At 34.8% G+C, this 13,416-nt stretch overlaps 1 protein-coding gene across 2 annotated transcripts in view; it reads right to left on the bottom strand.

Annotated features, from left to right (window-relative positions):
* LOC150081121 (ubiquitin carboxyl-terminal hydrolase 24-like) overlaps positions 1-13,416 on the bottom strand; it is a 908,750-nt gene that overhangs the window by 579,384 nt on the left and 315,950 nt on the right. For both annotated transcript variants that reach the window (XM_090381072.1, XM_090381073.1), the window contains exons 19-21: positions 11,149-11,225; positions 10,907-11,047; positions 6,145-6,198 (exon numbers count right to left, since the gene is read on the bottom strand). In XM_090381072.1, the coding sequence (XP_090237198.1) occupies positions 6,145-6,198; positions 10,907-11,047; positions 11,149-11,225 (272 nt within the window). The remainder of the gene's footprint in view (positions 1-6,144; positions 6,199-10,906; positions 11,048-11,148; positions 11,226-13,416) is intronic.

Here is a 13,416-nt window from a genome sequence, read left to right as displayed (position 1 = left end):
CATTCTTATCAAAACTAAAGAACTAAAATGGTCTTGCGCAGGACACATAGCTCGAAGACATGATGACAGATGGACTAAGAAAATAACAGAATGGTATCCAAGAGGAGCTAGAAGAAAACCTGGAAGACAAAGGCGGAGATGGATAGATGAAATTCATGAGTTTGTGGGTAGTAAATGGATGTCCAGTGCTCAAAACAGAAGGAACTGGAAAGTTGTTGGACAGGCCTTCATCCTGCAGTGGATTGAAAATGGCTGATGATGAGGTATTCATTAACATCAGTAAATATAAATAAAAGATAGGTAATTCATTTTTGTTTATTATCAAAAGTTTACATAAAATTGACATATTTTTGAGTCTGTTTTTAAAAAAATAAATATTTATTTCATGGATAGGGTGATGTTGTTTTCCATCACATAGTAATTTTATATCAGGGGGAAAAGATGGCAAGTTGATTCCCAAATCTGGCTCGGCATCCAACCTGTTTTGGCATTTGTTTTTTAAAAAAAAATAATGTTGGGAATACGGTTTCACATTTGTAAGTTGTTACAAATGGCATAAGAAATTTCGGTGTTTTTTCTGATAAATGCTTATATTCTTCATGGCAAATTAGCCAAAAATTTATCAATGAGACCTGATTGAAACAGCCTTTTAACGCTGTGTCTCATGACAGTTCAATAACAGAATCAATTTCTTGTAAATTGAGGCAGAATTCTTCCACATTAAAATGTGGTTTGTTTTTGAGGCAGAATTCTTCCACATTAAAATGGGTTTCGAATCCACATTTTACTGTTGTCAATTGGAGGAAAATATTCTTGAAGGTTTGATTTCAATTCCAAGAGGTGTTCTTTAATTGCCGTAGAAATCTCAGCTGGAATATTGCTTCGAACATACTCTTTTTGTAATTTAGTTAAACTAGGAAGAAAATTATAATTTCCCTTTTCAACTCGAAGAACTCACAGATGAATTTTCTTCATATCTGCTTCTACTTTTTCTTGAATTTTAAAAATATTTATATCAATACCTTGCAAATTTAAATTTAAGGAATTTAAAAAATCAAAAATATCACATAAGTAGGATACCTTAATTAACCAATTAAAATCATTAAACCTGTCATTAACCGCTTCATGGATTATCCCGAGATAGCTCATTTTTAGTTTTAAAAGTTATTTGGAACAACACGAAATATCTCAGGATACAATAATACCCGAAGCAAACAATAATACCTCCAAATTTAGGACTGAAACTTATTTTCTCTGGCATTTACTAGCTAATTTTGCATCAAGCAAGTAAATCCTGAGTTTTCTCAGGATTTTCTTACGCTTGGCAGTAAACGACTGGCTTTCGTTTTACTTATATTTTACAGCAACGTCAGAACAGTAGCGCACGTTCCTGTGCCGCCAATAAGCAAAATATAATTTTCCATCCTAAATGCAGAATACTGAACCCACGAAAATAATTCACGAAAACAATATCGAAAAATATTTCGGCGCCCTCTCAAACTGCCTCCCATAAGCGATGGTTATTAAGAGGGAATGTATTGAAACAACTAATCGAAATGAAGAATGAGTACTTATTGTTTTTGGAGTAATGCCCATCATAAAAGGACGCAATATTCAAATTTAACCCCTTCCTGGAAGATTTGTTTCCGGAAAATGTGCCGTAATGGATTGACTTTTTTTATTTTACAGATTAAAAGTATGCATCATGCGAATACTCATTATATAGTTTTTTTGTGTTTTTTATTAATTTTTTCGTAGAAAATACATGAGAGTAATTAACCCATTTGGGCTATCACGAGTTATCTCATGTACGCCAAAAAGTGTGCAAATTAAACAGATTTTTTTAATAAATTAGTGCTTGAGCTAAAAGAAGGGCACAGAAAAGTTTTCATTACTCATTACATAAATAAATTTAAAAAATCAAGTGAAACGTACAAGCAGAAACCTCCCGCCACAAGCAGTAATCACGAACTAATTACATTCTGACACACGGCCGCCACAAGCGGACAGGCGAAAACCAAAGGCATTTTTTTTATGGCTAACGCTTCTCTGTGAATACCACAATGCACCCATTCACAAACTGGAGACCGTACTCAGACCGTACTGGAACCGGGCGCCATCGCAACTCAATCCAACACATTTGTCCCAATCGATTCCACTTTGAGTTATATAATTATTGATTAATTTAAAAAGTTCTTCAGCCATTGTTTTGTTGGTAGGGGTTTACAAAACAAAAAATCTTTACTGATGGTGTCCTTAAAATCATACTTTACAAAGCACATTAAATTGGCATTATCTGCTGTCTGTACTTTCGTCCACTTGTAAAGAAAAAAAATTGACAGCTTTGAATGTCCTTTATGAGAGTTTCTTCAATATTATTTGGCATTTCCACAATTCTATGTGTCACCGTATTAATTGATAAGGAGAATAAATGCAGTTGATTTTCTTTCTTTTTATAAAGGTGAGATATAATTACTTTTAGTGCGGGAAGTATTAACTTTTCACCAATAGTATGACGGTATCCTGTCTTCGCTATTAGTTTTGCAACTTCATATGAAGCCATAACCAAGTCTTCATTGCAACATCTCAAAGAAACCGTGTTTACAAAACTTTCTCTATATGAAATATATTCATTTTTTTTATTAATGAAAAATTCCTTTGGCTTATTTCAGTACTCTGGATGCACACATCTAAGTGCTGTTTCAGTTTCAATGGTTTCATGCATTCATTTGACAACATTTCAAAAAAAAAAAAAAAAAAATGCACAATGGCATGTGGTTAATGCAGATAAAACAAAATTTTTAATCATCTTCATAATGCTGCTTTGTCCAAGAGGTTTTTGATTTCTTTTCCATGCTGTCAGGCTGCTCATTGCCAGAGCAATTATTAATATTATTTCCATTATCTCTACTTGTACTAAGCTGCACATCACATGAATTGTTAGGTGGACATTTCTTCGGCCACTTATCCATATTAAAAATGACAGGATGTTTATATAAATATTTATTTTAAAAAAATGTGTAATACTATGTATTAAATTTAACACTTCACAGGCGACAGCGATGAAAAGGAATAAGACACAACAATAGGCACGTACACTCCGCTTGTTGGGTTCTCACTGACTGCTGATGACTGTGGAGTGGTTCATAAGCTAGAGATGGCACAATCAGTCCATCACCTCAGACCCCAGATGTACGCATGCATGCTAATTACATGGCATAATAAAATTGATGAGTGCATCAGCCACTGTTTTTTTTTTTTTTTTTGTTAAGAGCAGAATTGTCTGGAGGCATCACAGATATAAATTTAATAAATTATAAAATCATTAAATTTACTTTTAGTATAACTGGGCATTTGGTATTTTATTACATTTTCATTTTTTCAGGAAATTTTCTTATAGTTTTATGTAGGTATATATCAAATAAGTTTTTCGTGGCTGGTACCGGTCTGCAGACCACACTTTTGGGAAACCCTGGTCTATAGGATCTGTAGCAGCTTTGGCAGCAAGTTCGGCATGTTCGCTTCTAGCAATTCCAGAGTGATCAGGGGGTCCAACAAACAGAACTTGTTGTTTCTTCTTGTTTAACTTAGACAGAGTATTCTATATCTGTTTAAGGGGTTATCATTATTTGTATCCTGTTGTATAGCTTGGATAGAGCTAATGAAGTCTGTATACAGGGTGTCTCAAAAATACACGGCATAACTTCAGGAATGAGTTCCTCATATGTAGACAATAAAAATATTTTATATCAACATAGTTCCGGAAATGCTTGGTTCCCGAGTTTTGAATGTCTGTCTATGACAATTAACTGTTCACATCACCTTACAGTAATTGTTCAAAATGTCCACCTTCTGCCTGAATACAGGCCTCACATCGATGTCTCATGGACTCGCAAAAACAATGCCAAATTCTTGGCATGTTTCGTATCGTCTCACAACCTGCCACAATTCGATTGCGGACAGTTTTCACATCAGCTACCGGAGTCAAATACACCAATGACTTTAAATGGCCCCACAAGAAGAAATCTAGTGGTTTAAATCAGGTGAGTGTGAAGCCCAGGCAGTTGGTCCACTCTCTACTTCAGGAGTCATAGATCTTGGTCGTCCTCTGTCGCCAGCACGAGGTGTAAAGGTCCCATGTTCACAAAGGTGGCGATGGATACCTTCAAACGTTTTCCTGTCTGGACATCTTCGTTCTGGGAACCTTTCGGGGTACAAACGACGAGCCTCCAGAGCATTGCCGTCTGCCAAACCGTACATAAAGTGCATATCCGCTTGCTCCCGATTTGAGTACATGGTCGGAGTGGAAAACTACCAAATTCGGTCAGTACCTTGTGATGAAGGAAATCACCTGCGGGAGATAAGGCATTCCAGTTAATAACTCGGGAACCAAGCATTTCCGGAACTATGTTGATATAAAATATTTTTATTGTTTACATATGAGGAACCCTATGCTCCTATGCTTATCTTTAGTGACACTCCGATTTCTAGGCAAATTGAGATATCTCTTTTGGGGATTACCCTGACTTCTAATCTCTCTTGGCACAAGCACATTACAAATATTGCTTCCTCTGCATCTAAAAAACTTGGTTTTCTCTTTCGCTCTCGGCGTTACTTTTCTTCCAAATAGCTGCTCACTCTGTATAAATCGCAAATCCGTCCTGCCATGGAATATTGTTCCCACATCTGGGGTGGTGCCCCCAAAACCTCTCTCAGGTTTCTTGATTCCATTCAGAAGAGGGCAGTTAGGTTAATTAATGATTCATCTCTATCAGTCTCTCCACTCGCTTTCTCATAGACATACTGTTTCTGCTGCATGCCTCTTCTACAGATACTTCCATGGGCACTGTTCTTCTGAATTGGCTTCTGTAATTCCCGCTCTCTCTTTCAAAACAGTCCGAACACATGCCGCCACCAGCCAACATCCATTTACTGTCCAATTTCAAACCCACAGAACTAACTTTTCATCTTCCTCATTTATTCATTCAACTGTGGTTTTCTGGAACAACCTTCCTTTGTACGTATTTCCTGAAAATTACAATCTACAGAAGTTCAAGTCCAATGTCAACAAATATCTTCTTTCGTCTTCTCAACCTCCAACCCAAGCACGGTACTAAGTACTATAGATTCTAATACCTCTCGTGTTTGGGGTTCACATAAAAAATAAAAAAATAAATAAAATAATTTGTCCAAATCTTTAAAATTACATACTTCCATAACACAGGGTGGAAATTTATTTCAACAATCATTCTTTGGCTGAATGCAAGTTTCTGTACAACTATTCTGCAAGTATCCCTTTTATCCAACAAATTATCCAGTTTTACTGTACTATATGCCAGGAAATTGGTTGGCACTTTTATAGAGAAAGACAAATATTGGCACAGTTTGATTATAAAGCTAGAACAATAATTAATAAATTTCCTTGTATATTCTATATAACCTGAGTCAGAAGAGTTTATAACTTCATTGTAAATGTTTTGTTGTAAGAAATATAAAAATTCAACACAATTGATAATAAGGCATGTATTTTTTGTTGCAGCATACAAGTTTGAACTCAGAATGTACATATCCCTGCCCAATTATGATGCCCCAAGATTAACCCCCACATAATTAGCATCCAATTTATAGAAATTTTGGTGAATTACTGCGAGACAAAAGTAAAAGCCTCTGCATTCTATAATAAACACTAGAATTAGAATTCAAATTCTGTTCAATTTAGAATGATACAGTGGGACAAAAATAAAAGCTGCATAGTTTAAACCTAAATAAGAATTCTGATTAACATTACTTAAAAATTCATAATGCACCATAATACCATTATGGTGCATTATGAATACACCATAATCGTATGTACTTTTAATGGCCTTTATTCTTATTTAATTTTATGGTGAATGACTATTCACCAACAAAAAAAATTTAATTGCCTTTCATTCTTATGAACAAAACTCATTACAAATATGTCAAATAATATTATGTATGCATTACGTATACATAATGCATACATGATATACTAATATTATGCATGCATTGACATTAAAAACATAGTAGTACCAAACTTACTATGTCAGTATCAACAAGACCATTAAAAATAAAATTATTTTCCATTTTTCTATTACTTCAAGAAAATTTATTAGGATAACTCACCTCTAAACGCTTGTAACATTCACTGATAAATCTTTTATGCAAAGACATTGGATCCTAGGGAAAAAAAAAAAAAAATGAGACAATCATAAAAATTTCTTAAATTTTAAGGATTTTTTCACTTAATTTTAAAAGAAATTATAAACAGCAATGAGACTATGACTCTGCAAAGTGTACTGCCCCATTATGATTAATTAACTAGCTGTTATATTTAAAAATATGCAAATATATATTGATTTTTTGTGTATTAATTCCCTAGGTGGTAATTACTTGTCACCCTTCGATCCCCCTTTGTGAATTGGGGATACCTTTGCACATCTCCAGTCCGTGGGGACTTCCCCTGATTCCAAGGATGCTCTCATAATTATTGCTAAGGGTTTGCTTAGTTCCTTTGCTGCCTCCTTTAACATAACTAGATAGATCCCATCCACCCTAGGTGCCTTTCTTTTGCAGTTTGTCTACTTCTTCCATAAATTTACTTAAGGTATCAACTTTACACAACAACAGATAGAAATCTATTCCAGCAAGTCTATTTATTTATTTATTCATATTTATCCATTGAAACTCTGAAAAAATCCAATTCATAAAAAGCATTTCCCTTTAATCAAAATAATTTACAAAAATTTATCAATATTTTGACTTAATGATGGATTTTAATGAATAAATTTGGATATTTTGTAAAATAAAGGAAATACAAGGTGTGGTAATACAGTTTCTAGACTGGTGCTATAAAAATAAAGAAGTGAATGAGCTCAAAATAGGTTTTATTTTCATTCAAAATAATCACTACCTGACTGATAATGCATCATTACCCCTTTTTAAAAGTTTCTGAAAAGAGTAAGTGAAGGCACCCAAAGTGATGATGTTCAAAGTGGCAGTTATATTTTTCTTTACTCCTCAATATCCTGAAATTTGAAATGATTTTTGCACTGCTTCTGTTGGAATATGCAGTTGCCTGGAGAGCAAAGTGTTGCGGATTTCAAGCCCTCCTGTCGGTCAAGAAACAAGTGAATATATGGATTGTTTAAGGGTAACATTGCATGTATACTTGCATTTACACTAATGCCAGGAGGAATGTAATAAACTTGATTAATTTGAAGTAGTGATTAAGTCATCAAATGCAGATATTGTAGAGACAGTGTAGACATGGTGTCATTTAGACATAAGTGATGCTGAATTTAAATATGGGAAGTATAATGTATACAGGAAGGCGATTGTGTATATTGTAAAGCGGCCATGGGGGTTCCCCCCCTACAAACCGCATATTATACATTGTGATGCTACAAATTCTGTAAATGCCAGAGATGGTGTAAGTTTTAGTGTTAGTTTGTGTAGTGTAGTGTTGGTTTTGTTGGCCTGTTGTTCCTCCAGCATTTAGTTGTGACTCCTAATGGGGCCCCACATTGCCCATCTTTACCTAGGGAAGGCAGCCAGGTATAGTAAAAGAAGAAAGTTCTCTGGCAGGGGTGAAACTTGGACTGCACCTAAAATTGCCAGAGAGGACCCTGAGGGAAAAAAACCGCTAAAAGAGGAAAGCACGAAACGGGATGAAGTGAAGAGGGAGGGAACAGATGAAGAAGATAAAGGTGGACAATAGGAAAGCTGTCTGCCCGGAAATAGGAAGTTAGAGGGCATGTCTGTGGAAGGAGCCTGTCCTCACATGAAGAGGGGCGTTGTTAAGGAAAAGTAAAAGGTTTGTGGTGGTAGGATCCACCAGGCAAAATGTTGGGATGGGAGATGGGGGTATGGGAGAAGAAAGTTATATGGTCAGAGTGCCCTATATGGGGGGGAAGAGTCTGCTCTGTGGATACACAGTGCAGCTCTGCATGAAATCCCACACTAGCCAGACTAGCTGTAGTCAGTGTCAGCAGTCCCATGCCATGCCATGCCATGCCTCAAAAGAGAGGATGTGTTGTGTCAGCTAGGCAGGGGTGGTTCCCTATGGATTACTTCCACTGCAGTGGTCTTGGACTGCAGTAGGGGCAACCATAGTTCGTAATTAAGAAGCATATTAAATCTAACTCAGTGCATCCAGTCGACATGGGTGGCCAGTGCAATGCCGAGTCATTTTGGTGTGATATAAGCACTGGGGGAAAAAAATGAGAGTAGGATGGTGCTATAGGACTAGTGACTGTGATGAGTATACCAAACAGTTGTAGAAAGAAATAGAATGGGTCAGTAAATGAGAATGTCTTATAATGGTTGATTTCAACTTTCTAGATGTTGACTGGAATTTGTGGGTAGGTCACTAAAACACTAGCAAGATTCATTCGATAACTGTTTTGTAAGCAGCATGTTAGCAAGGAAACAAGAGGAAGTAATACTTTTGATCTGATTATTAGCAGTGATTCTTCATGCATTAAGAATCTGCACATTAAATAACCACTAGGTAGCAGTAATCATGGTGTATTGATGTAGGATTTACTAAAAGATGTTGTTCTTGTTTGTTTGTTATTAAGGAGCATTAGCAACTAAGGCCATATTGCTCCGGGGATATGCGGTGGTCATTCCCTGACCTTTCCGCATCCTCCATATTTGGTGGTCATGGGTTCGAACCCCGGTTTAATCACGAAGCGTGTGCTACGCACTGCTGCTCCTGCTCACCTGGCTACAGAGGTGCCTACTAAAAGATGTAACTAAATATGTAACTAAAAGATGTAACTACCATCGTTAAGTAAACCTTTAAGTAAGGGGAAGGTTTCTTGTTTTTGTCAAGACAACTACAGTAGTTTCAGACTTAAATTTTACACAGTGGGATCGAGTAGTGTTTTTACCAACATCAAATTCTAAATGGGAAGGATTCATGGAAATAATTAGAGCAGCTACATAATGTTTTTCATACTAGTTAGTATGAAAACTGCATTTCTTAGTTAAGAAATACAGTTCAAGACTCAAACCTAAATGGATATCAGAACTATTGAGACATGTGGCAGAGAAGAAAATGCATATAAATTATCATGTGTTACAGAAGCCTATGGTAGATACAAACTAATCAACAATCACATCACAAAGGAGGTTAGGCAAGTCAAGGCAGATTAGGCACCTCCGTAGCCAGGTAAGCAGGAGAAGCACTGCGTAGCACACGCTTCTTGATTAGACCGGGGTTCGAGCCCGTGATCCACCAAATATGGAGGATGCGGAAAGGTCAGGGAATGACCACCGCATATCCCCGGAGCAATATGGCCTTAGTTGCTAATGCTCCTAAAATCCAAAATAACAACAACAACAATCAAGGCAGATTACTAGAAGTCTCTCGCAGATAATTCCAAGAAAAGCCTTCCTTAATCAGAGACTTCCTTACTCATATTAATAGTAGAAGGAAGAGGCTGAATCATTTTGCTGAGCCTATGCACACAAGGGAGCATAAATTCAAGTTTGAAGAAGGATGGTTGTAGGATTGATGTGTGGAAGAATGCCATCAGCCAGCGGGTGGTTGATTGTCGGAACAAACTTCCATCTGCTGTTGTGGAGGTTGTGAATGAATGAAGTGTGTAGCATTGTTTTTTTTTTTTTTTTTTGGCTGATGCTTTATTGCATTATTTTCCACTACTAATATACTAATCTCTTTCCCTTGAGGGCAATTTTCACCTTGGGAAAGAGGAAGAAGTCTTCTCTTGCTATACTGCAGGAGTAGGGTGGATAGTTGATCCGTACAATGTTTCATCAGTAACATCTTGATAAAGTGTGGAATGGGTGGGAGACATTGTCATGCAACAACATCAAGCTGCCTTTCTCTTCAAATTTCAGCTACACCTGAAAAATGCACATCGAAAGTCTTTAAAGTCCCTGTATGTAGAATGCAGGGCTTGTCTTCCCTTCAGGTACTAATTCCTTGGAATCACACCCTTTTTTTTTTCAAAAAATATGATCAGCATCATCTTGATTCTGGACCTTTAGTGTTTTGGACCTTGGTGATGATTTTGATGTCCACTGCATGCTCTGATGCTTTGTCACTTGGCCGTACTAAAACCCAATACTTATCTCCAGTGAAATATGGTCAAAATACCCAACACCATCTCCAGTGACATATAGTCAAAATACCCAACACTTATCTCCAGTGAAATATAGTGAACAAAATTAGAATTGCCTTGTCAAGTCTGGGTGAAGTCTTCTCATGATGGCATTCTTTGTTGCTTCTGCTCATCAATGAGCCTATGCGAACAAATTTTGCAGACCTTCCTTTTCCCTAAATCTTAACATAGAATTTGACGAATTATCTTCTTATTCACATACAACTCATCAGCCATCATTCTAAGGCTCAAACAATCATCTCAAATTACACAATTTCCCAAAGTTTTTCAACTCCTTATTTCAAGAAGTTGATGCCCACTCCTTGGATCATCCCGAAGATCCTAATACATCTTTGGACTGCTTATACCATTGAACTCACTGGCATGACTTAACATTTTATCACTATAAACAGTTTTTTAACATTTCATGTTAAAAAATGAACCATGAGACAAGCCTCAATCTATGGGAGAAGGAATAATAATTAGACTGAACTGCATAATGGTAAAAAATTCAAGATTTTGCAGGTTAACTCATGTTTACCTTACTAAATTAGCACATTTGCAAACCTACAATTGAGGAGGGATTACTCTATATGGTTTATCACTTAAATGCATAACATGAGCTTAACTGACATTTATAAGAAAGTCACTAACATAATAAAAATCTGCTCCTAGGTATAAGTTTTTTAGAAATATAATGAGAGCACACTAAGGAAACAGAAAATAATAAAATATGTTCTTCACATATTAATCACCTTTTTCAGTTTTGGGGCCAGTGCATGATAAGAAACATCTAATAAATTTTCAATTGCCATTTCTGCTATCTGCTCATTTGAAGATGACAAAGCCACTTGCCAGAGAAAGTCTACTCCTATCAGTTCAAGCTTTTCAACTATCTAAACATACAAAAAAAAAAATTTTTTTTTTTTTTAATATTAAATTTGTGAGAAAAGCAATAACAATGGATGATTAAAGAAATTTGGTATAATTAACTTACCAGATTCATTCCTGACCTTCGTAATTTATTCTCTGATGAATTTACTGTCTCAAAGTATGTCTTAAAACAGTTGAATCCTAAAAATTAAACAGTTCAGAATAAGTGGTGTTAAAGTACTAATTAAAATTCTAATTAAATCCCATACATCCTTAAAAATAAATTCAGTAAACTAAACAACTAAGCTTAGGAAACTCGGCAACTTTAAATTTCCTAAGTAAGCACTAAGGTCTTATTACCTCACGGCCGAACTAACTATATATTTCAATGAGTCAAAATTGAACAACTTTTAAACAAATAGTAGTTCAGCAGTCCTGTGTAGTTATTCTCTGATAACTAGAGAATAATGAAGTAATTTTATGTGAGTTGTAGTACAGTACGGTGAAGAAGTTACACTTCATGGAAAAACATAGCAGATGTTCTTTGGTGATGTGGTTTTTTTTTTTTTTTAATTTAAAGTACTGTTTTTTGAGGTAACTCAGTGAGTATGAAGAACAGTACTTAGTTTAGATAAAGGGAAAATATGCTGATAGCACATAAAGGAATAGACATGTATATTACCTTGTATAGGATGGCACCTAAACGTCCATTCATCTATGCCTTGGTACACTGTAATGGATACAGAATTCTGTAAAAGGCCAGAAATATTTGTGCAGTGTGTGCGTGTTGTTATATTGTTTAGTTGTTTCTGGCTTTTGTTACCAGGCAGGCAATCACCTGGAAAGCCTGCCCAATATATGTCTACACCAGGGGTTCCCAACCTTTTACAAGCATCAACCACTTACAAGGAAAAAAAAATTTACATCGACCCCCGCCTTTAAAATTTAAATATTACTATAACTCTAAAATGATGTGTGTATATAAACAGTGTTAAATTTGGATTTTGTTCAGATAGAAGGACAATCTATGTACGAGTAGAATTTTAAACTTTTTTTTAGTCTTCAACACAAAATTTTTGACTTTTTTTAATGTCTAATTATCTTCAACGGAAACAAACAGGAGTCTTAGAGTGGGCATAATTATGATAAGTGTTTGGATTTTTTAATCAGTATTAGCTATATTATATTAGCTCTAATAAAATTTTGTTTGACTGATTGAAATAAGCAAAATGTTCAAATAATTTATTGTACAAAATAATATTACATACAAGTATGAAGTCAGTAATAGTAAACAGGAAATGTAAAAAAAATATTTATGAACAATAGAACAAAAAGTACATAAAAATAAAAGAAAATAATATCATATTTATATTATTAATGAGATGGCTGGGCATGATGTTTAGATGTAATGTTTGAAATCTTTGGTTCAAAATTACTTAATATTATTCGTGAATCTCCGCGTTCTGATATATTTAATCTACTTCTACTTTTTCTTAATAAATTATTCAGGCTAAAACCTGCCTCCACTAAATAAGAACTTGGAAAGGCTAACAATAAGGGTTCAAATATATGTTTTAATCCTGGGCATTTTTGCCATATATTTTTTGAATTCCAAAATTTTGCATATCTATTTGTTTTGAACAAAACTTTTAATTTTAGATCTTCTCTAATTTCAATTAATTCTTCTTGTAAAGAAATATCTATTCCAGTTATATCACATTCAAATGGTTCATTCAACAATCCACGATGGTACATCCAAGTTTTCGAGATCTTTAAAGTGAACATTCATATCTTCTTTCAATTTTTTCAAATAATCGGTATATAATAGTATATCGTCAGCACAAATTTTATCTCTTTCAAGAATAGACAGTTGTCTTAAATTTTCAAAATAACAAAAATCTTATTGGTTTTAGTGTGGATAAAAAAGGATCAATTTTAGAATGAAACCCAAGAATAATTGTCTGTGCTTAAATAAGATTAATATCTTTTCTTGTAACTTATTTTGGATATTGTTAAATTGGGAAAACATATCTGCTAAGTAAAATATATGCGTTTTTAAATCTAATAATTGCATTCCCATAAGTTCATCAATTTGAAGGAGAAATTCTACAATTGTATCGAAAATTTCGACTAATCTCTGTAAATAAATGCCTTTGGACAGCCAGCGCACATCTGAGTGAAACAACAAATTATTATATATTTCGTCATTGCTATCACACAATTGTGCAAAAAAGACGATCATTTAAAGATATCGATTTTATAATATTTATAGTTTTTATGCACAAATCTAGAACATCATGAAGTTTTTCATTAATTTTTTTTTTTGCAACTAAATGTTGTCTGTGCAAAACACAATGCACTGTTCGAACGCTCTGGACTTTTTTTTTTCCTT

This window comes from Mastigoproctus giganteus, chromosome 9 (genome assembly GCF_048544385.1).
Source record: "Mastigoproctus giganteus isolate SK-2022 chromosome 9, ASM4854438v1, whole genome shotgun sequence".
Classification (NCBI taxonomy): domain Eukaryota; kingdom Metazoa; phylum Arthropoda; class Arachnida; order Uropygi; family Thelyphonidae; genus Mastigoproctus; species Mastigoproctus giganteus.
This window is presented reverse-complemented; position numbering and strand designations above follow the sequence as displayed.